The sequence below is a fragment of the Ahaetulla prasina genome, chromosome 18, assembly GCF_028640845.1.
Source record: "Ahaetulla prasina isolate Xishuangbanna chromosome 18, ASM2864084v1, whole genome shotgun sequence".
In the NCBI taxonomy this organism is placed as follows: domain Eukaryota; kingdom Metazoa; phylum Chordata; class Lepidosauria; order Squamata; family Colubridae; genus Ahaetulla; species Ahaetulla prasina.
The window spans coordinates 10,347,098-10,368,866 of NC_080556.1; the positions used below are offsets into that span (position 1 = coordinate 10,347,098).

A 21,769-nucleotide genomic window follows, 5' to 3' on the forward strand; every position below is an offset into this window, starting at 1 on the left:
CCACCATTTCTACGGTTTTGAGTGTGTTCAGTTCCAGATTGTTTTGGTTGCACCACAAGGCTAGTCGTTCGACCTCTCGTCTATATGCGGATTCGTCATTGTCTCGAATGAGACCAATCACTGTTGTGTCATCTGCGAACTTCAGTAGCTTAACAGATGGATCATTGGAGATGCAGTCATTGGTATACAGAGAGAAGAGAAGTGGGGAGAGCACACAGCCTTGGGGGGCCCCTGTGCTAATTGTACAGGTATTTGATGTGATCTTGCTTAGCTTCACCTGCTGCTTCCTGTTTGTTAGGAAGCTTGTGATCCACTTACAAGCCTGTTCCGGTACCTGTAGCTGGTTTAGCTTAGTTAGAAGAATGTCTGGAATGATGGTATTGAATGCTGAACTAAAGTCTACAAAAAGGACCCTTGCATAGGTCTTTGGAGACTCAAGATGTTGTAGGATGTAGTGCAGAGCCATATTAACAGCATCATCTGTTGATCTATTTGCTCTGTATGCAAATTGCAAGGGGTCTAACAGCGGATCCGTGATGGTTTTCAGGTAGGAAAGCACTAGCCTTTCAAAGGTTTTCATGACTACAGATGTTAGAGCAACTGGTCTGTAGTCATTCAGTTCCTTGATGGTGGGCTTCTTCGGCACTGGGATGATGGTAGAGCGTTTGAAGCAAGAAGGAACATAGCACATCTCTAGTGATTTATTGAAAATATGGGTGAAGATGGGGGCCAATTGGTCAGCACAGACTTTTAAGCAAGAAGGAGTTATCTTGTCTGGGCCTGGAGCTTTTCCTGGCTTTTGTCTGTGAAATAGGTCCTGCACTTCCTTTTCTGTGATCACTAGGGGTTGTGAACCCAATGAAATGGGGTCAGTTGTAGGAGGCTTGGCTGTTGTTGGTGTGTCTGAGATGGGGGTTGTAGAGATAGGTGGCTGTAGTTTCCTTTCAAACCTGAAGGGAACCGTGTTCCATGCGCTTTTGGTCATGTGGCCGGCACGTCATGGAGACGTCTTCAGACAGCGCTGGCTCTTCGGCTTTGAAACGGAGATGAGCACCGCCCCCTAGAGTCGAGAACGACTAGCACGTACGTGCGAGGGGAACCTTTACCTTTTTACCTACTCTGTGCCTCGCCCGCCCTCCTCTCCTCAGCCGGGCCCCTCCCATCTCCTGCTATCTGAGCCAGAGACTGATAGTGAAGAAGAATGGCCTGGCATGCCTCCAGCCCCCAGCCCTGGCATCATGCCCGGACAGACTGAGCAAACAAACCTCCCTCCTACAGCGTGTGAGCACGAAGCCAGCCACGAGCTAGAATTGCCGGCAGCTGAGCAGGAGGACGAAAAGACACAGTGGACAGATCCCCGCTTCCGGAGAGTGGAGAGGCGACGTCAGCAAAAGGAAGGGAGGGGCAGGCCTGGATAAGTGCTGAGTCATGGAGCCACACCCCAGGGCCTATATAAAGGATCTGCTTTCTGGCATTCCTTGAGTCAGGCAAAGTCTCATCTGGTTGCTGAAGTCACACCTTGGATTCCTGCCTGCCCTGAGAACTCTGACAGGACTTTGGCAAAGCTGCAGAGGCTTCGTGGCCACGCTTGATACAGACTTCCCAGACCCGGCTGTCAGAGGAGGAGTGGGACACGACAACTCTTTATAGGCTTGGCATGGGATGAGGTTGTGTTCACCGCAAGGCGGAAAGCCGGGAAATGGATTCCTTCGGGGCCTCGTGCACTCCTTTTGCATGCCGAGACAGCTTTGGGGGTAAGGAGATGGGGACACCCCAAAGACTTAGCCAAAACGTTTCTTTGGGGTGGAGTGTTTTTCCCTTGTTTTGAAAAGCCCCTGTTGTGCCCAGGTGCCCTCCCTTCTCTGCCGCTGCCGCCAACGCACAGAGGAAATAAGACTCAAATACAAGACCAGATGGCATCTCCAAAGGGATTTTATTCTGGACCTAGAAAGCTGGCTTGTTCTCCTCCTCACTGCCCTTTGAGTGTCTGAAAGGAAAGGAAGAAGCTCTTAGAGACAGCAGGCGAGGACAAGGATGGTGGCGCAGTGGTTAGAGCGCAGTACTGCAGGCTACTTCAGCCGACTGCTAGCTGCAGTTCGGCAGTTCAAATCTCACCCAGGCTCAAGGTTGACTCGGCCTTCCCTCTTTCCGAGGTGGGTAAAATGAGGACCCAGATTGTTGGGGGGCAGGAGGCTGAGTCTGTAAACCGCTTAGAGAGGGCTGTTAAAGCACTACAAAGTGGTATATGTCTAAGTGCTATTGCTATTTTCCTTCCTTTCCTCCCTCCAACCCTCCTTCCTCCCTCCCTCCCTCCTTCCTTCCTTCCTTCCTTCCTTCCAATTCTGCCAATTGCCAGCCAATTGCAAGCCAATTGCAAGCCAATTCTGCCAATTGCCAGCAGTTCAATCCTGACCAGCTCAAGATTATCTCAGCCTTCCATCCTTCTGAGGTGGGTAAAATGAGGACCCAGATTGTTGGAGGCAAGAGGCCGACTCTGTAAACCTCTTAGAGAGGGCTGTAAAAGCACTATGAAGTGGTATATAAATCTAAGTGCTATTGCTATCTTCCTTCCTTCCTTCCTTCCTTCCTTCCTTCCTTCCTTCCTTCCTTCCTTCCTTCCCTCCCTCCCTCCCTCCCTCTGGTTAGAATGCGGTATTGTGACAAACTCTGCCCACTGTCAACAGTTCGATCCAGACTGGTTCAAGGTTGACAACCGTCCGTCCTTCCAAGGTGGGTAAAATGAAGACCCAGACTGTTGAGGGCAAAAGGCTGACTCTATAAAACACTTAGTGAGGGTTGTAAAAGCAACTGTGAAGCGGTATATAAGTCTAAGTGCTATTGCTATTGTTGCTATGGTTTACAAAGGAGAAATTGAGCAGTGGCCCATTAGAGTTATCCGCCCCCTCTTTCTGCAGCTCGAAATAGCTGCATGGGGAACTACGATGCTGCGGGGTCCCCTCAAGGCCATCAAGAGGTTTCTTGTAGCTAAGGGAAAGCGGGGGTGGGGGGGGCGAGCAGCATCTCACCTTCAGGATCCAACTGTCGAAGGCAGAGACCCGGGTGAAGACGGTGGGCTTCTTCAAAGTGTTGCAGCCCAAAGCGGACACGAAGCTGGCGATCCCGTGGACGTACCACCGGCCGTCCTTGCCCTGGCAGTTGAGGGGGCCGCCGGAGTCACCCTGTCACGTGGCATAGAAAGTCTGTGAGCCCCCAGCATTTTGGTCCTGTGAATCCTGCCCAGCTTTGCCCCACCGATGGCGATAAGATTGAATCAAGGCTGCTGAGGAAATTCGACGTATCACTGTAATGCAGATTTAAAGCTGGCCAGCCCCTCTAAGACTGAGGATGAGTCAGCAAGGTTATTGCTGTTTTAAGAAGCTGCCTATATAAGGGAGGCCATTAGAGGGCGTCTCTCTCTCTCTCTGTCTCCTCGTGTATCTGCATTCTAGTTCTCCGTGTAGAGTTGAAGATTGATTGCTTGTCTGGTATGTGCCTGCCACGTGTATGTCTGTATATAGAAGTCTTGTATATAAACCTCTTCGGCCAAAGAGGTTGTAAAAAAAATGCTTTTAAAAGGCTCTGACGATCCCAGCTGAGCCACACGATCATCAGAGGCTTTTTTTTTACTTTTAAAAGCATTTTTTCTGCTGAAGAATAAATGCTTCTAAGTGTAAAAAAACAACAACAAACCTCTGATGATCACGCGGCTCAGCTGGGCATGTGGGGGGGGGCAGGATTTTTGCTACTGGTTCTCCAAACCACCCGCCACCATTGCTACCGGATCGGGCAATCCAGTCCAAAGGGGGAGCATTTCACCCCTGGCCAGATGTGCTGATTTTAATCAGATATAAAAAAGATGTTGAGACTCTAGAAAAAGTGCAGAAAAGAGCAACCAAGATGATGAGGGGACCGGAGGCTAAAATATATGAAGAACCGTTGCAGGAACTGGGCCTGGCTAGTCTAGTGAAGAGAAGGACCAGGGGAGACATGAGAGCAGCCTTCTAATATTTGAGGGGCTTCCCCAGAGAGGAGGGAATCAAACTGTTTTCCAAAGCACCTGAAGGCCAGACAAGGAAAAATGGATGGAAACTGATCAAGGAGAGATTCAACCTGGAAATAAGGAGGAATTTCCTGACCGTGAGAACATCAAAGTTTGCCGTCAGAAGTTGTGGGAGCTTCATCCCACTGGGAGTTTTCAAGAAGAGACTGGAGCGCCATCTGTCAGAAATGGTGTAGGGTCTCCTGCTTGGGCAGGGGGGGTTGGACTAGATGACCTCCAAGGTCCCTTCCAACTCGGTCAATCTTTTTAAGATGCCCAGCACTTTGGAGGGGCGGGAGAGAACTCTGCCGTCTCCGCCCCTTGGACTCATTTCAACGTGGCAAACTTCAGGAAAGGCCTTTTCTGCCAGCTTTCTGCTTTCAGGAGCATTGGGGCGCGGGGTGGGGGTGGGGGGCTCCCAACATTAAAAAGAAAAGCAGGGGTACAGCCAGTGCCAACGTCCGAGCGCCATCTTCCCCCAGAGGCCCTGACATTGATGTACAGTAAATGTCTTCAGGTGCTGCCTCCTTGTGGTCACCTTTAGTCATTACGCAGAAGAGCCAAGTTCTCCGCCAACTACTCTCCCCACCCCCCACCTTGATTTTTCTCCTGGCATATATCCCGTTTCCCAAATATTTCCAATTCCCTTTCGCAATTTCCATATTTATGTCCGAGGGAGCCTTCTGAAATGGGGAGACACTGCAGATTTACTCCTGTATGACTCTCCTACCTACCTGGCCAGACTTCCCAAGGGCTGGCTGGGGAATTCTGGGAGTTGAATTCTAAGCACGTCTTAAAAAGTGTTTGCCAAGTTTGAAAAACGTACGGTCTTAAATACTTCCGTTTGGCTGGATGCCTCCATATCTAGAGGTTTTTTCTGACCGGGGAAGGCGGGGGGCGGGAAGTAATTCCTCCTGTTTTGCTCCGGGAGTTTCAAGAGTGCGAGAACATATTGATCAAGTTCACAAAAAATGTTAAGAATTGGTCCCCAAAGACAGCCCATTTTTCTGTATTGACCGTTTACTGTACTTTGTAAACGGTCAATACAGAAAAATACTTAGTTTACCTTTGTAAACTAAGATCATGGCATCCAGCCCTCTCAATTCCTGGCAAATAGATGGGGAAGAAACAGAGGTAGGGACAGATTTTATTTTCCTGGGCTCCAAGATCACCGCAGATGGGGACTGCAGGCAAGAAATTAAAAGACGCTTGCTCCTGGGGAGGAAAGCCATGGCAAATCTAGACAGCGTACTAAAAAGCAGAGACATCACCCTGCCAACAAAAGTGCATATAGACAAGACTATGGTTTTCCCAGTTGCAATGGATGGCTGTGAAAGTCGGACCATAAGGAAGGCTGAGTGCCAAAGAATGGAGGCCTTTGAACTCTGGTGCTGGAGAAGACTCCTACGAGTCCCTTGGACTGCAAGGCGATCCAAGCGGTCAGTCCTAGAGGAGATCAACCCTGACTGCTCTTTAGAAGGTCAGATCCTGAAGATGAAACTGAAATACTTTGGCCACCTAAATGAGAAGGAAGGACTCCCTGGAGAAGAGCCGAATGCTGGGAAAGATTGAGGGCAAAAGAAGAAGAAGGAGACGGCAGAGAACGAGGTGGCTGGATGGAGTCACTGAAGCAGTCGGCGTGAGCTTAAATGGACTCCAGGGGATGGTAGAGGACAGGAAGGCCTGGAGGAACGTGGTCCATGGGGTCACAATGGGTTGGACATGACTTCGCAACTAACAACAACAACAAAGATGGGACTGCAGCCAAGAAATCTAAAGACGCTTGCTCCTGGGGAGGAAAACAATGGCAAATCTAGACAGTGTACTAAAAAGCAGAGACATCACCTTCCCAACAAAAGTGCGTATAGTCAAGTCTCTGGTTTCCCAGTTGCAATGGATGGCTGTGAAGGTTGGGACCATAAAGAAGGCTGAGTGCCAAAGAATGGAGGCCTTTGAACTCTGGTGCTGGAGAAGACTCCTGCGAGTCCCTTGGACTGCAAGGTGAGGTCCTAGAGGAGATCAACCCTGACTGCTCTTTAGAAGGCCAGATCCTGAAGAGGAAACTCAAATCCTTTGGCCACCTAATGAGAAGGAAGGACTCCCTGGAGAAGAGCCGAATGCTGGGAATGACGGAGGGCAAAAGAAGAAGGGGACGGCAGGGAACGAGGTGGCTGGATGGAGTCACTGAAGCAGTCGGCGTGAGCTTAAATGGACTCCGGAGGATGGTAGAGGACAGGAAGGCCTGGAGGAACGTGGTCCATGGGGTCACAATGGGTCGGACAGGACTTCGCAGCTAACAACAAATTCCCTTTGTAGTGTAGTGCCTCCTATCGGCCACCAGAGGGTAGCATTCGCCATCCCTTCCGGCTTTGAAGGTTCATTCCTAAATGCTGCTCTGTAGTTTTTAATATTCAATATTTCTTTGTTTTGACATGCCGTTAACTGCCTGTGGGGCTTTGCCAGAGCAGCCAGGCGGAGCATGTCAATTTAAGGAACAGAGACCGTGCCCAGCGGTGTTCCTCCTTCCAGGCGCCCACTTACGTTGCAGCCGGATTGGATGTCTCCCCCAGCGCAGACCATGCTCGGCCGGACGGAGCCGCCCCACCAATCGGGCTTCCTGCAGTGGTCATAGTCCACCACGGGCAGGAGAGCCTGCTGCAGCTTGGTGGACAGAGGCCCTCCAGCTGTGGAGGGAAACAGGGTCAGGCCTTCCTGCCAGGCCCCACTGCCAGCCCCCCGACCCTGATCCCCTCCCCTGCGGAGAGCACCCCACATACTGGAAATACGTCCCCAGCCGGTGATGTAGCAAGGGTATCCATTGGGCAGGACGGTCTCTGGCTCGGGAATGCATCCCAGGCTGACTTTGTCGTTGAGTTCCGCCGGCTGGGAAAGTTTCAGCAGGGCGATGTCGTTGCTGGAGCAGAAGAGGGAGACAGCCGTTGGGGGGTGGGATAAACCCAGGGGTGGGCCTTCAAAAATTTTAGCAAGGGGTTCTCTGCCCGGTTGCTGGGTGGGCGTGGCCATGGTGGGCGTGGCCTAGTCGGCCTTCTGCACCGTGGCAGAGGGTAGGGGCCGTTTTTGCCCTCCCCGGGCTCCGGAGGCTTTCTTTGAGCCTCCAGGAGGAGGAAAACAGCCTCCCCCAGGCTCTGGAGGGTGGAAATGGGCCCGTTTCCGGCCTTCCTGAACTTCCGGTAGGCCCGTTTTTCGCCCTCCCCGAGCCTCTACGCGTGCCCTGCACTTACCTGCATCCAAAACGGGCTGCGTGGGGTGGGTGGGGCCAGCCAGGAGTGGGATTTGGCGGTTCTCCGAACTGCACAGAATCTTAGCTAGAGGTTCTCCTGAACCCTTAGCAGCCCTTCCCTCAGTGGGACGCAGGAGGCTTTCCTTCTCTCCCCCCCCCCCACCCCCGGAACGACAGACACCTTTGCTTACCCGCAAGACACACAACCGGGTTTCCAGCTGGGATTCACGAAAATGTCTTCGGGATTGATGGGGACGTGTTGCTCAGGCACTTCCTTGGCTGTGAGGTCGTAATCCCCCAGCACCACCTTATACTTACGGGATGACCTGTGGAAGAATTTCAAGGTGCTGGTTAACATCTTTAAAGCGCTCCATGGCTTAGGACCGGGTTACTTATGAGACCGCCTGCTGCCACCGAGTGCCTCCCAGCGACCCGTGCGCTCCCATAGGGAGGGCCTCCTCGGGGTGCCGTCGGTCAGGCAATGTCCACTGGCGACTCCCAGGGGGAGGGCCTTCTCTGTGGGGGCTCCCACCCTCTGGAACGAGCTACCCACAGGGTTACGTCTGCTCCCTGACCTCCGGACCTTTAGATGCGAGAGCTAAAAACATTTTTGTTTTGTCGTGCAGGGCTGGCCTGATAGTTTTTTAATGGGGTTTTTAAATGGCTTTTAAACGGAGTTTTTTAACTGAATTTTTTAGTTCTATTGGAGTCTAGTGTTAGCCAATTTGAATAAGTTTTTTAATAATGCTCTTAACTTTTATATGTTTATATGTTTGTTTTATTTGGCTATAAGCCACCCTGAGTCCTTCGGGAGAAGGCCGATATATAAATTCAAACAAACAAACAAACAAACAAACAAACAAACAATAAATAAATAAATAAATAAATAAATAAATAAATAGCCCAGCAGCTTTCAGAAGGAAGGGGAGGGTGCTCAGGTGGTCTGCATGCATCCCCCCCCCCTCACCTGCATACCGGAGGGGTTGGGTGACCTCACTCCTTTCTTTGGAAAAAGAACCTAAAACTCCCCAAAGTGCTTTTGATCTGGAGGACTGGGAATCTCTATAGATTTTTTAGGACCGGGGCGGGGGGGGCTCTAACCTCAGCCCGTGGCAAGTCTACAAAGGATGAAAGCAGGAAAAACTGACCCTAAACAAAGGGAGCAAAAGAGAAGAAGGAAGGGAGGGAAGGAGGCAGGGAGGGAAAGAAATGAGAAGAAGGACTAGAAATAAGAAGGGTAGAGGAAAGGAAGAAGAAAATAGATGGAAATAGGGAGGAATGGCATCAGACAAGGGGAAGAAAAGAGAATAAGGAAGGAGGAAAGGAAGAAGAAAATAGATGGAAATAGAGAGGGAGGAATGGAATCAGACGAGGGAAAGAAATGAGAATAAGGAAGGAGGAAAGGAAGAAGAAAATAGGTGGAAATAGAGAGGGAGGAATGGCATCAGACGAGGGAAAGAAAAGAAAATAAGGAAGGAGGAAAGGAAGAAAGATGGAAATAGAGAGGAGGAATGGAATCAGACGAGGGAAAGAAATGAGAAGAAGGAGCTAGAAATGAGAATAAGGAAGGAGGAAAGGAAGAAAATAGATGGAAAGAAGAAAGGAGGAAGGAAGATGGAAATAAGGAAGGAAAGAAATGAGAAGAGGAAAGGAGAAGAAGGAAGGAAGGAGCTAGAAATGAAAAGAAGGAAAGAAGGAAAAAGAAAATAGATGGAAATAGGGAGGGAGGGAGGAGAGAGGAAGAAAGATGGAAATAAGGAAGGAAGAGAATGAGAAGAGGGAAAGGAGAAGGAAGGAAGGAGATAGAAATGAGAATAAGGTAGGAAGGAAAAAAGAAAATGGAAATGGAAATAAGGAAGGAAGGAAGGAAGGAAGGAAGGAAGGAAGGAAGGAAGGAAGGAAGGAAGGAAGGAAGGAAGGAAGGAAGGCGGGCTCCAAGGAGGAAAGGGGGAGGGCGAGGCTCCCCATGCAAAGCCTTTCTGGACTCCAGAGAGAGGACGATGCTCCAGCCGTTCCCGGGACACTTACGAGATGCAGTGGGCAGCTGTCATGACCCAGTCGGGGGTAATGAGGGACCCTCCACAGGTGTGACGGAAGACCCCATCTCTCTCGTACTGGAGGGAGATCTGCAGGAGGGCAAAGAGAGGGAGCCTAAAGAACACCTGGTCCAGCTGGGTCCGCACTCAGGCCAGGCTTTCTCAGCCTCTCCCGGAGACGGTGGCACGGCAGCCCAATTGCCAGCTTAGCCAGCCAGCCGGGCCAGTTTGGTTCGTTTGGCTCAAGGCCGAGCTCTTTTGCCTGTGATGGCCGTCCGCCCTCTGGGACGCTGGTTGGGTGCGTCTGACGGGGAGGAGCGGGGATGCGTTACCTGCCAGGGCCAGCTGTAAGGCGCAGCGTCTTCGCCGTTCACCACTCGGCTGTGGGCAGAGTAGGCTGGCTGCCCACACCCAGCAGCTGCGGAAGAGAAGAGAGGGGTTTGAGACCCCCCGGAACGGAGACTGGGGACTTAGCCCTCCGAGGAACAAAGGCCTCAAAAGGTTGAGGGGCTAGGAGACCCCCAGGGGTGGGAGGGCAGGGGATCCGTCTTTACCGCCGGCCACCAAGACGGAAAACAGCAGCAGCAGCATCGTTTCAGGATGGCTGTCAGGCCATCCTGAGCCTTAAATACCCCCCCGCAGGTGCCACGGGGACCTTGGGCCCAGCAGGTGTGATGGTGCCCATGGCCCTGGCGGGGTCAGCCAAGGCCCGGGAAAGCCAAGGCCTGCTCCCCAGGGGAAAGCAACAGCTGGCTCCTTGGCCAGGCGAAGAGGGCCTGGAAGCTGCCAAGGCTAGGGGCGAAGTTGACGTGGGGGGGGGGCAAGAGACCCTTCCTCCCCGTTGTGTCCCCCCCCCTCGCTTGACGCAGCCCGATTCCCACATCTCCAGGAGAAAAAAAAATAAGGATTTCCTGGCTGGCTCCCAGGGGATTTCCTGGCAGATCCAGCTGGGGTGCAAAACCCACCCTGAATTTTTTTTCTCCTGCTTGGAATTAGCCCGTCATACGATCCAGACGTGGCGGTCAGGAACCATCCGTTGTTTCCAGACGGGTTTATGTAACAAGGCTGGTGTGATTTTTATTTTTTATTTTTTGGCCAGAACGGCTTACTTGTCAAGTCTTGGCTCAGCGGTGTGTAATCTGGAAAGGGTCTGAACGCCACGTGTATATGTGTGTGTGAAATCCAAAGGTGTGTGTTTCCTACCCGGTGGAGAAATTGGGGGGTGTTTATCTGCGGAGGCGGCCACCCCCTCTGGCTCCTTGTCCTCCTTTCCCTGTGCAGGGGAAATCCCATTTCCTGACAGGGACCCGTTTCCGTGAACAGCTGACCGGAGGTGCCCCGATTTCACCAGGGGACTGTTGTGGCTGACACCCAACCCTCGCCCCTCTGCCATGCTCAAAGAGAGTAGATCCAAGATGGTATTCACTTACTTTACCTACCGGTTTGCAAAGGTGAGCGCGCGGGCATGCGCCCAGTCTTCCACGCATGTGCTTTGCTTGCACATGCGCCTTTCGCACATGCGCTCGGCCTCAAAAATATGCCAAAATAGGATGGTATAGAGCAAATTCCACTACTGGTTCGGGTGAACTGGTCCGAACCGGCTGAATACCACCATAAGTTCAGCTATTGGTTCGAGTGAACCAGTCCGAACCGGTTGAATACCACCATAAGTTCACCTACCAGTTCAGGTGAACCAGTCCGAATTGGTTGAATACCACGATAAGTTCAGCTACCGGTTCGGGTGAACCAGTCCGAACCGGCTGAATACTACCATAAGTTCAGCTACCGGTTCGGGTGAACCAGTCCAAATCGGTTGAATACCACCATAAGTTCAGCTACCGGTTCGGGTGAATCGGTCCAAATCTGCTGAAACCCACCATACATTCAGCTAAAGGGGGAGGAATGGGCTTTGGAGTCGTTTGGAATAGGAAGGAAAAGAGACATCTCCAAACTTCAAGTCCCAGACTCTCTTCTCCCTGTGATTCTGGCCAGCCCGCCAAGTCTACAGGGCCATTCGTATTTTCTTCGATACCTTTGGGATAGACTAAATGACCTCTGAGTATCTGCCAGTTCTCCACAGCTGTATACGTGTACAGGTAGTCCTCGACTGACCACAGTTCATTTAGTGACTGTTCGGAGTTATGACAGCACTTGCGACCATGTTTCACACTTTCGACCGTTGCAGCATCCCCAAGATGGTGTGATTTACACTCGGACGCTTGGCAACCAGCTCATATTTACAACAATCCTCTTTTACGACCACGCGATCCCCTTTTATGACCTTCTGACATACAAAGTCAATGGGGAAGCTGGAGTCACCCCTCAATCAGTCTAGTTGCTTGGCCAAAGGGCTTAATAAAAGGTAAAGGTTCCCCTCGCACATACATAGTAGTCGTTCCCGACTCTAGGGGGCGGTGCTCATCTCCGTTTCAAAGCCGAAGAGCCAGCGCTGCCCGAAGACGTCTCCGTGGTCATGTGGCCGGCATGACTCAACGCCAAAGACGCACGGAACGCTGTTCCCTTCCCACCAAAGATGGTCCCTATTTTTTCTACTTGCATTTTTTACGTGCTTTGGAACTGCTAGGTTGGCAGAAGCTGGGACAAGGAACAGGAGCTCACCCCCTTATACGCGGTGCTAGGGATTCGAACCGCTGAACTGCCGACCTTTCGATCGACAAGCTCAGCTGTCTTAGCCATTGAGCCACCGCGTCCCTGAAGGGCTTGATAGGAAGGGGATTATTCTGCCTGCATCTCTGGACCAGCCCCTTGGTTGGTTGCCTTTCGTAAATCTGGCTTTGGGGAGAAGATCCAGACCTACCTCCCCCCCCACCCCTCAATTAGGATAGCTTGCCTGAAGCTCCTTTCTGAAGGGTCTCTTGTGGAAAAGTGGGGAGGGGGGCTGTTTTGTAGCAACCCACAGAGGGCCATTGATCTGTCGCTTGTCCGAACATGTTTATCCTTCTTTGTGAACAGGCTGGTCCGGCAGAGGGATGGACAAGTGACCCCTGACCCCACAGGTAGCTTTCTTCTGAGCCCCCCCCCCAGCCTTTTCCCAGCCGGCCCATGAGAGAGAAAGACAGGCGAGAGAAAGGTAAGAGGTGCATCTTCTACTTTGATGTTGGCCTGATTTCTCTCTCTTTTCTCTCTTTCTCCCTTTCTTTCATGCTTTCTTTTTTTCTTTCTTTTCTTTTCCTTCCTTTTTTCCTTCCTTTTTCTTTCTTTCTTCCTCTCTGTCTCTCCCTTTTATTTTTTTCTTTCTTTCTCTCTTTTCCTTTCTCGTTCTTTATCTCTCTCCCTCCTTTTCTCTTTTTTCTTTCCCTCTTTTTTCTTTCTTTTTTACTTTCTCTTTCTCTCCCTCCTTTTCTTTTTCTTTCTTTCTTTCCTCTGTCTCTCCTTTTTATTTTTTTCTTTCTTTCTCTCTTTTCCTTTCTCGTTCTTTATCTCTCTCCCTCCTTTTCTCTTTTTCTTTCTTTCTTTCTTTCTTTCCTTTCTCTTTTTCTTTTTACTTTCTCTTTCTCTCCTCCTTTTCTTTCTTTCTTTCCTCTGTCTCTCCTTTTTATTTTTTCTTTCTTTCTTTTCCTTTCTCGTTCTTTATCTCTCTCCTCCTTTTCTTTTTCTTTCTTTCTTTCCCTCTTTTTTCTTTCTTTTTTACTTTCTCTTTCTCTCCCTTCTTTTCTTTTTTTCTTTCTTTCTTTCCTTCCTTTCTTTCTTTTTCCTTTTCTTTTTCTTTTTACTTTCTCTTTCTCTCCTCCTTTTCTTTCTTTCTTTCTTTCCTCTGTCTCTCCTTTTTATTTTTTCTTTCTTTCTCTCTTTCTTTCTCTTTCTTTCTCTCTCTCTCTCTTTCTCTCTTTTCTTTCTTTCTTTCCTCTTTTTCTTTCTTTTTTACTTTCTCTTTCTCTCCCTCCTTTTCTTTTTTTCTTTCTTTCTTTCCTTCCTTCCTTTCTTTTTTCCTTTTCTTTCTCCCCCTCCTTTTCTTTCTTTCTTTCTCTTTCTTTCCAGTTTCTTTCTTTTTCTCCCTCTTTTGTTTTCTTTCTTTCTCTCTCTCTCTCTTTCTTTCTTTTTCATTCTTTCTCTTTTTTTCTTTCTTTCTCTTTTTCTCCCTCCACCTCTCTCTCTGTCTCATTTGTAGAGCTTAGAGGAGGCAATTCTTGAGATTTTATGTATCACAGATATGTGTGTGTGTGTGTGTGTGTGTGTATATATATATATATCTTTCCCTCTTTCTACATATATATATGTATGTAGGTCTTTGGTTATTCGGGTTTTCTCCCGCGTAAAATTGGAAGTGTCTTGGCGACGTTTCGACGAAGTCTCATTCGTCATCTTCAGGCTTCAGCTTCGTGCTTCCCTGCTCCCAGAAGCTCCCAGAAGCACGAAGCTGAAGCCTGAAGATGACGAATGAGACTTCGTCAAACGCCGCCAAGACACTTCCAATTTTATGCGGAGAAACCCAATATATATATATATATATTTGTTTTCTGAGGTTTTCACGGGTGTTTGTATATAGGTCTTTGGTTGTTCGGGTTTTCTCGGTGTAAAATTGGAAGTGTCTTGGCACTTCCAATTTTACACGGGAGAAAACCCGAACAACCAAAGACCTATATATATATATATATATATATATATATAGCTCTCTCTTCTCCTTAGATTTATGGAGTTTTAAAAAACCATATTTATGTATTTATTTATATCCCACCTTTACTTTTGTTTATGGTGGACCTCCAACTCTTCCTCTTACTACGGAAAGGGGTGTAGTGAGTAGTGACTCTCTTTCAAACCTAGTAAAAGATTTCCCTTTTATTTGAATCTTTGGAGAGCTGCTGTAGGCATCATGTGGGTTTAGATCTGCCGAGTTTAGCACACCTTTCATCGGGCAGACAAGGTGAAGGGATCAGGGAATTGAAACCTCCTTGGGGCATGTATGCATCCCCCCAAAAAACAGTGGAGAGGAAAGGATTCGAACAAGACCAAGAAGAAGAAGAAGAAGACCAAGAGGACAACATGTTGCAGCCAGGAAGATATTTATTATTATTATTATTATTTTATACAAGCAGAGCCCAATCTGGAAACGCCACACGTTTCTGCTTAACGGGAATAGCTGGAGATGATCTGCAAGGCAAAAACCGACGATCTGGCATTAGGGAGTTGTGCGAGGGCACGCTGGGTTGTGAGCGTGCAAAAACGGCCTGACCAGGGGCGGGCTTCAAAAATTTTAGCAAGGGTAGCAAGGGTGTTCTCTGCCCGGTTGCTGGGTGGGCGTGGCCATGGTGGGCGTGGCCTAGTCGGCCTCCTGCACCATGGCAGAGTGGGGGACGTTTTTGCCCTCCCTGGGGCTCCGGAGGTTTTCGTTGAGCCTCCAGGAAGGCAAAAATGGCCTCCCCAGGCTCCGGATGCCCTCTGGAGGCTGGAAAAAGGGCCCGTTTCCGGCCTTCCAGAACTTCCGCTAGGCCTGTTTTTCGCCCACCCCAAGGCTCTGCGTGCGCCCTGCCCTTGCCTGCATCCAAAATGGGCCACGTGGGGACTTCTGGGAGGGGAGGGGAGGGGCGGGGAGAGGTGGTCGGGGCCAGTCAGGAGTAGGATTTGAGGGTTCTCCTGACCCCACACAAAACTTGGTTTCTCTCACTGGCCTAGGCGATGGAGGCTTTTGATTAGCCCAGTGGAAAAGGGAAGGCCTTTTTGGAAGATCCCTTGCATCGCTCGAGCACAAACGTCGAATGAATTGTCCCACTTGGAGGGGAAGGGACGGACACGGGGAGTTCCGAAGAGGGCGGGGGGGGTCTCTCCATCCTCCCCACCCACCCACCCGTCCCTCTGATACGGGGACTGGACAATACCTGCTCGATCCAGGGGATGAAAGCAGAGACGCGGGTGAAGACGGTGGGCTTCTGCAGGGTGTTGCAGCCCCGTGCCGAGACGAAGCTGGCCACCCCGTGAACGTACCACCGGCCGTCAGCAGCTGCGCAATTGAGGGGGCCACCGGAGTCACCCTGAAATATGTAATTCGTCCTCAGAAACATGCTGGCTTTTTTTCCCTCCCTCTGCCTAAATTGCCTGGAATGCTTGTTAGTGGCAAGGCAAGGACAGCCTTGTGTCCCTCGCCCATCCCTGGTGTTGTGGTCCGTCAGCAGCCTACAGAGCTGGCAAGGGAGTCGGACAGCGAGGAGGCTGAGGTGAGGCCAGGGCCATCAGGAAGTGAGGTACGGACTTCAGAGCCTCCAGAGTCTGACAGTAGTGAGGCAGAGAAACAGGAGGAGCCTGTTCCTAATACAGGCATGAGAAGAGCTGCCAGAAGGCAAGAGCAGCTCAAGCAAAAAGGACAACTCGGGAGTAAGGCCAGGAGATGATTGGCCCCTCCCATAAGGCTTAAAAGACCAGCAACAGCGTTTGAGCTTTGCTGGAAAACAACATTGGTAGCTGCATCTTCTGTTTCGTCTTCTGCTTCATCTACGCCTTTGTTTTTGTGGCTTCTGGACGTTTGCCAGGAAGGGCCTTTGGCAGTTTGCCTAATTGGACCAAGGCTTGCGAGAGAATTGAGAAATTTGTGTTGGGAGGAATCTGTTTTAATTTGAGTTGAACGACGCTGGGAATGAACTAATTCCCAGCTGTTCGAATAAAGTTTGTTTTTCCATGGACTAAGTTTATTACTACCTACTTGGGCCTGGGTCGCAACACCTCCAAATACTTCTCTGCTGCTGTCTCCCAGGGAGGGGGCTGTTGCTCACAGACCCCACTCCCCCCAGCTCAGGAACAGGATCATCGGAGGCTGGATTTTCTCCAGCAACTCAGCTTTTTGTCCGGACACACAACACAGTAAGGGGCAGCCTAATTTCCCCCGCCATGCCGTCCCTGGAGGTTTTTAAAAAGAGGTTGACTTGTCTGGAATTGGTCTGGGGCAGTGGTGGGGTTGCAATGGCAGCAGGAGGCTCCGTCCACCCGCCCTGACGTCATCACTGACGATCTGCGCCTGCGCAGAAGCGCGGTCCCGTTGTAAACCAGTAGTAAAGGAAAGTAAAACCCCACCCCTGGTTTAGGGGTCTCCTGCTCGAGCAAGGATATTGGGCTAGAAGACCTCCGAGGTCCCTTCCAGCTAGCTCTATTCTGATTGGATCGGATTGGACTGCTAATCCAGGAAAGGAGATTCCAGCTTCCTTTGTCCCCTGATCTCCAAATTCCAGACTGTACCGGGGACCCCTCTGGGTTTCTACTCACGTTGCAGCCGGCTTTGACGTCCCCGCCAGCACACACCATGCTCTCCTTGACCGAGGTTCCCCACCAGTTCGGCCGGGAGCAATGCGCGTAGTCGACCACTGGCAGAAGCGCCTGCTGCAGGATGTCAGGCATGGGGCCTCCGGCTGGAAGAGAAACATTTCCCCCCGACCCCCGGTGAATGGCTTTGCTCCTTCCAGGGTGGCCCAGTGGTTAGGATGCGATATTATAGCAGGCTAACTCTGCCCCACTGCCACTAGTTCGATCCTGACTGGTTCAAGGTTGACTCAGCTTTCCATCCTTCCGAGGTGGGTAAAATGAGGACCCAGATTGTTGGGGGCAAGAGGCTGACTCTGTAAACCGCTTAGAGAGGGGCTGTAAAGTGGTCTATAAGTCTAAGGGCTATTGCTATCTTCCTATCTTCCTCCCCTCCCTCCCTCCCTCCCAGTGCTTAGAATGCAGTATTGCAGGCTAATTCTGCCCCACTGCCAGCAGTTCGATCCTGACTGGCTCAGGGCTGTAAAGCACTGTGAAGCAGTATATCAGATTTAAGTGCTATTGCTATTCCCGCGGCCACCTTCTTACTGCCCACCCTAGCCGGGACCTACTGTAGAGCGTGCCCCAGCCAGAGATGTAGCAGGGATGATAGTTGGGGAGCACCTCTCCTCGTGGGGGGAGGCACCCCAGCTGCACTTTGTCATTGAGAATGGCCGGGCGGGAGAGTCTGATCAGAGCGATGTCGTCCCTGCAAGAAGAGGCGGCGGCGGTGTTGGGGAGGGGGCTTTTTCCTCCCCCGCCTGGGATTTCCTTTGCCAGAAGACACCAACCCCACCCCCACCCCTGGCCAGCCACCCCCTTTGCAGCAGGGATGGTTCTACTCACCCGCAGGAGATGCAGTTGGGGTTCCAGCCGGGGTGCACAAAGATGTCCCCGGAGTTGATTAAGATCGACTGTTCCGGGCCTTCCGCCTTGCGCAGGTTATAGTCACCCAGGACGACCCTGTAGCGGTACTGTGAACTGAGGAAAGGGGGGCAACGGGGTGAGACGGGGGGAACGGGACGGCGCTGAGTCTCCTTCTAGCCCTCTATTAGCCTGCCCTGCATCCATTCCCACAGCCCCGCACCAGGGTGCCCGAGGGAGACTCACAAGATGCAGTGCCCGGCGGTCATCACCCACTGGGGGTGGATGAGGCTCCCCCCGCAGGTGTGGTAGAAGTAGTTTCCAGACTGGTACTGCAGGGACACCTGTGGCGAACGAGGGAGGGGACGGACCCGTTAATGTTGCCCACCCAGACTTTCCTTTCCCTCTCCAAAGTTCTCCAAAGAAGCCCCCACCCCCCTCTGCCTTTCTGGTGCAGCTACTGGGAGTGGGGTGGATGGGATCACCCACTTACCTGCCAGGGCCAGCTGTAAGGGATGGCATCTTCTCCGTTAACTACCCTCCCGGTTCGGACGGGGGAATACGCGGGCTCTCCGCATCCGTGGGCTGAGCGAAAGGGGGTGAGATGGGGGGAGGCGGGAAATGACACAATCAGTAACAGTAGAGTCGGAAGGGACCTCGGAGGTCATCTAGTCCAGCCCCCCCTCCCCCATCCGCGCTCACTCAGGAGACTTGTACTATGGGATTCGAACCGCCGAACTGAAGGACCTTTCTGATCCCTTCGCCACGGAGCCACCTAGTCAGGCGAATCACCTAATCTAGTCACCCTGGCCGCTAACTAACTCTTGCCCTGGGTGCGTCGCCACGTGCGGACGCTCAATGAGTCGCTACTCAACCTTTGCGCGAGAGCCAGCCGCTACCACCACCGCTTCTACAAACGCCAGTTCAATGCCTCAAGCTGCAGAAAGGGAGCTGGTATCCCAGCTTCCACAGCAGCCTGGCAGCCACCCGCAACCCCCACCCCACGCCTGCCTTGGCTGAACAGCCCTTCACCCTCCAAGGACCGGCCAGGGCCAGTTACTCCCCTCCCCAATCCTGGGAATCAGGGCTCAGGGCGGTTGTGGGGGGGATGCAAAGACGATTCTTCCAGCCCAGCTGAATGAAGCGAGAAAACCCCAACGCAAAAGATTTGGGCAGGATGGGGAGGGATGGGGTTAATGACAGCCCTCATTCTCCGGCTTTTCCGGGAGCCCAGCAAGATGCCAAGTGCCCTTGCCCAGGTGGTGGGTTTTACCCTCAGCGGCCAGCAGGAAGGCGACCAGGAGTTTCCACATGCTGATGGCAAGGTGACCCTCTGGGACGGAGGGAGTAGCCGTGGCCCCTTTTATACCGCCCCTGTCCGAGCCCGGGGGGGAGGACACGTTGCCACTTCTGGCGGCCCAAGGACAGAGTTTAGCCTTGTGTCCCAAGCACCTATCTGCCCTCCCCACCCCCGTGCCCCAGAGGAGACGCAGCTGTTCGGAGAAGAAGGGGGCAGGGAAGTTTGTGGGACAACAGGAAGGGGCACTGCCAATCCGTGCCGGCAGGGCAAGGGTTTGCTGGCCCCCGCAGTGCCAGGAGATTTTTATTTATTTATTTATTTTTATTTTTATTTTGTCACAACCGTATACACAAGCATCAACATATCGTATAAGCATATATATATATATATGAGCAAAAGTATGCAATAACTATATTAATTGGATATAATGAAAGGAAACAATAGGACAGGAATGGTAGGCATGTTTGTGCTCTTATGCACGCCCCTTACAGACCTCTTAGGAATGGGGTGAGGTCAATGGTAGATAGTTGTTGGTTGAAGTTTTGGGGATTTTGGGAAGAGATCACAGAGTCAGGTAGTGAATTCCAAACATTAACACCTCTGTTACTGAAGTCATATTTTCTGCAATCAAGACTGAAGCGGTTCACATTAAGTTTGAATCTATTGTTTGCTCTTGTGTTATTGCGATTGAAGCTGAAAGATTCTTCCTATCTTACTCAGGTTATCCTGTATCCGGGGCCAGGAGGGACTAGAACCTTGTCTCCGTTTGGACAAGGGACCCAGTTGCTCAGAGACAAAGCGGGGAGATCTCGCAAGGGTTCGAAGCTTGGTGAAGCCGGCAGCCAGCCAGCCAGCCAGCCCAGCTCTGTTTCTTCTCGACAGAGCAGGGCTGGCCTGCCATGAAGCCTCTTCCTGAATGCTGGTGGGAGGAGCAACAGAATAAACAGAGTTGGAATGGACCTTGGAGGTCATCTAGTCCAACCCCACCCCACCCCGCCCAAGCAGGAGACCCTACACCATTTCTGACAGATGGCAGTCCAGCCTCTTCTTGAAAGCCTCCAGCGATGAAGCTCCCACAACTTCAGAAGTTAACTTCTGTTCCATCGGTTGATTGTTCTCACTGTCAGAAAATTTTCTCCTTATTTCCAGGTTGAATCTCTCCTTGGTCAGTTTCCATCCGTTCTTCCTTGTCTGGCCTTCGGGCGCCTTGGAAAATAGTTTGACCCATCCCCTCCTCTCTGTGGCAGCCCCTCAAATATTGGAAGATGCTATCCTGTCTCCCCTGGTCCTTCTCTTCACTAGACTAGCCATGATGCCCAGTTCCTGCAACCGTTCATCGTATGTTTTAGCCTCCAGTCCCCTCATCATCCTGGTTGCTCTTCTCTGCACTTTTTCTAGAATCTCAACATCTTTTTTTATAGTGTGGTGACCAAAACTGGAGGCAGGACTCTAGGTGTGGTCTTACTAGGGCTTTAAAGAGTGGTATTAGTACCTCCCTTGATCTTGATTGTATCCCTCTGTTCATGCAATTTAGGTTTGCACGGGCTTTTTTTGGCTGCCGCCGCACAGCTCATTGGACTACACCACCCATCTCCCTCACCAACCTATCAGAGAGAGAGAATGCACGTTCAAAGGAGATATAGGTAATCCTCCACTTACAACAGCTCGTTTTAGTGACCGTTCAAAGCTAACGCCAGCGCTGATAGAAAAGGGACTTCCCACCGCTTTTAGAATAGAATTTTTTTTTTAATTGGCCAAGTGTGATTGGACACACAAGGAATTTGTCTTGGTGCATATGCTCTCAGTGTACATAAAAGAAAAGATACGTTCATCAAGGAACAACATTTACAACACAATTGATGATCAATATATCAATGTAAATCATAAGGATTGCCAGCAACAAGTTATAGTCATACAGTCATAAGTGGAAAGAGATGGGTGATGGGAACTATGAAACGATTGATAGTAGTGCAGATTCAGTAAATAGTTTGACAGTGTTGATGGAATTTTTACACTTAACAACCATCGCAGCGTCCCTTGTGGTCACATGACCAAACTTCGGACGCCGGACAACTGACTCATACTTACGACGGTCGATTTGCACCCCAAGGTCACATGATCCCCTTTTGTGACCTTCTGGCAGGCAACGTTAATGGGGAAGTCACTTAACCACTGTGGCAAGAATAGAGTTGGAAGGGGCCTTGGAGGTCTTCTAGCCCAACCCTACCCTGCTTAGGCAGGAAACCTTACACCACTTCAGCCAAAGGGTTATCCAACATCTTCTTAAAAACTATCCAGTGTTGGAGCATTTACAACTTCTGCAGGCAAGTCGTTTCCACTGGTTAATTGTTCTAACTGTCAGGAAATGTCTCCTTAGTTCTAAGTTGCTTCTCTCCTTGGATTAGTTTCCACCCATTGCTTCTTGTCCTGCCTTCAGGTGCTTTGGAGAATAGCTTGACTCCCTCTTCTTTGGGGCAGCCCCTGAGAGATTGGAAGGCTGCTATCATGTCTCCCCTAGTCCTTCTTTTCATTAAACTAGACGCACCCAGTTCCTGCAACCGTCTGAAAAAGAAAAGTTGAAAAATGGGACCAAAATTCACATCGCAAATGTTTCACTCAGCAACGTAATTGTTGGGCTCAAAACTGTGGTCATAAGCCAAGGGTTACCAGTAGTGCCTCTGAGCATCAGCAGAGCGATCTCTTCTGTGGCACTCCTCTGAATACAACACCAGACTTGAAATCCTGGGTTTAGAAAATTTAGAACTCCGCCGCCTTCGACATGAGTTTAACCCATAGAATCATCTATTACAACATCCTTCCTGTCGAAGACTACTTCAGCTTCAATTGCAACAATACACGAGCACACAATAGATTTAAGCTTAATGTGAACCGCTCCAATCTTGATTGCAGAAAATATGACTTCAGTAACAAGAGTTGTTAACGCTTGGAATACACTGCCTGACTCTGTGGTCTCTTCCGAAAATCCCCAAAGCTTTAACCAAAGACTATCTACTATTGACCTCACCCCATTCCTAAGAGGTCCATAA

General features: G+C 50.7%; 2 protein-coding genes across 2 annotated transcripts; both read right to left on the bottom strand.

Moving 5' to 3' along the window:
* Positions 1–1,916: 1,916 nt before the first annotated feature.
* Positions 1,917–9,907, bottom strand: LOC131186973 (chymotrypsin-like elastase family member 3B). Its single transcript, XM_058161000.1, has 8 exons — positions 9,871–9,907; positions 9,649–9,734; positions 9,309–9,406; positions 7,472–7,606; positions 6,817–6,953; positions 6,581–6,723; positions 3,027–3,179; positions 1,917–1,987 (listed from the first exon to the last, which is right to left on the bottom strand). Exons 1-8 carry the CDS (start codon positions 9,905–9,907, stop codon positions 1,970–1,972), a joined length of 807 nt encoding a protein of 268 aa, XP_058016983.1. The 3' UTR covers positions 1,917–1,969.
* Positions 9,908–14,180: 4,273 nt separating this feature from the next.
* LOC131186971 (proproteinase E-like) lies at positions 14,181–18,782 on the bottom strand. Its single transcript, XM_058160994.1, has 8 exons — positions 18,696–18,782; positions 17,916–18,007; positions 17,669–17,766; positions 17,405–17,539; positions 17,131–17,267; positions 16,526–16,668; positions 15,151–15,303; positions 14,181–14,425 (listed from the first exon to the last, which is right to left on the bottom strand). The coding sequence occupies exons 1-8, from the start codon at positions 18,733–18,735 to the stop codon at positions 14,402–14,404; spliced, it is 822 nt and encodes a 273-aa protein (XP_058016977.1). The 5' UTR covers positions 18,736–18,782; the 3' UTR covers positions 14,181–14,401.
* Positions 18,783–21,769: the final 2,987 nt, after the last annotated feature.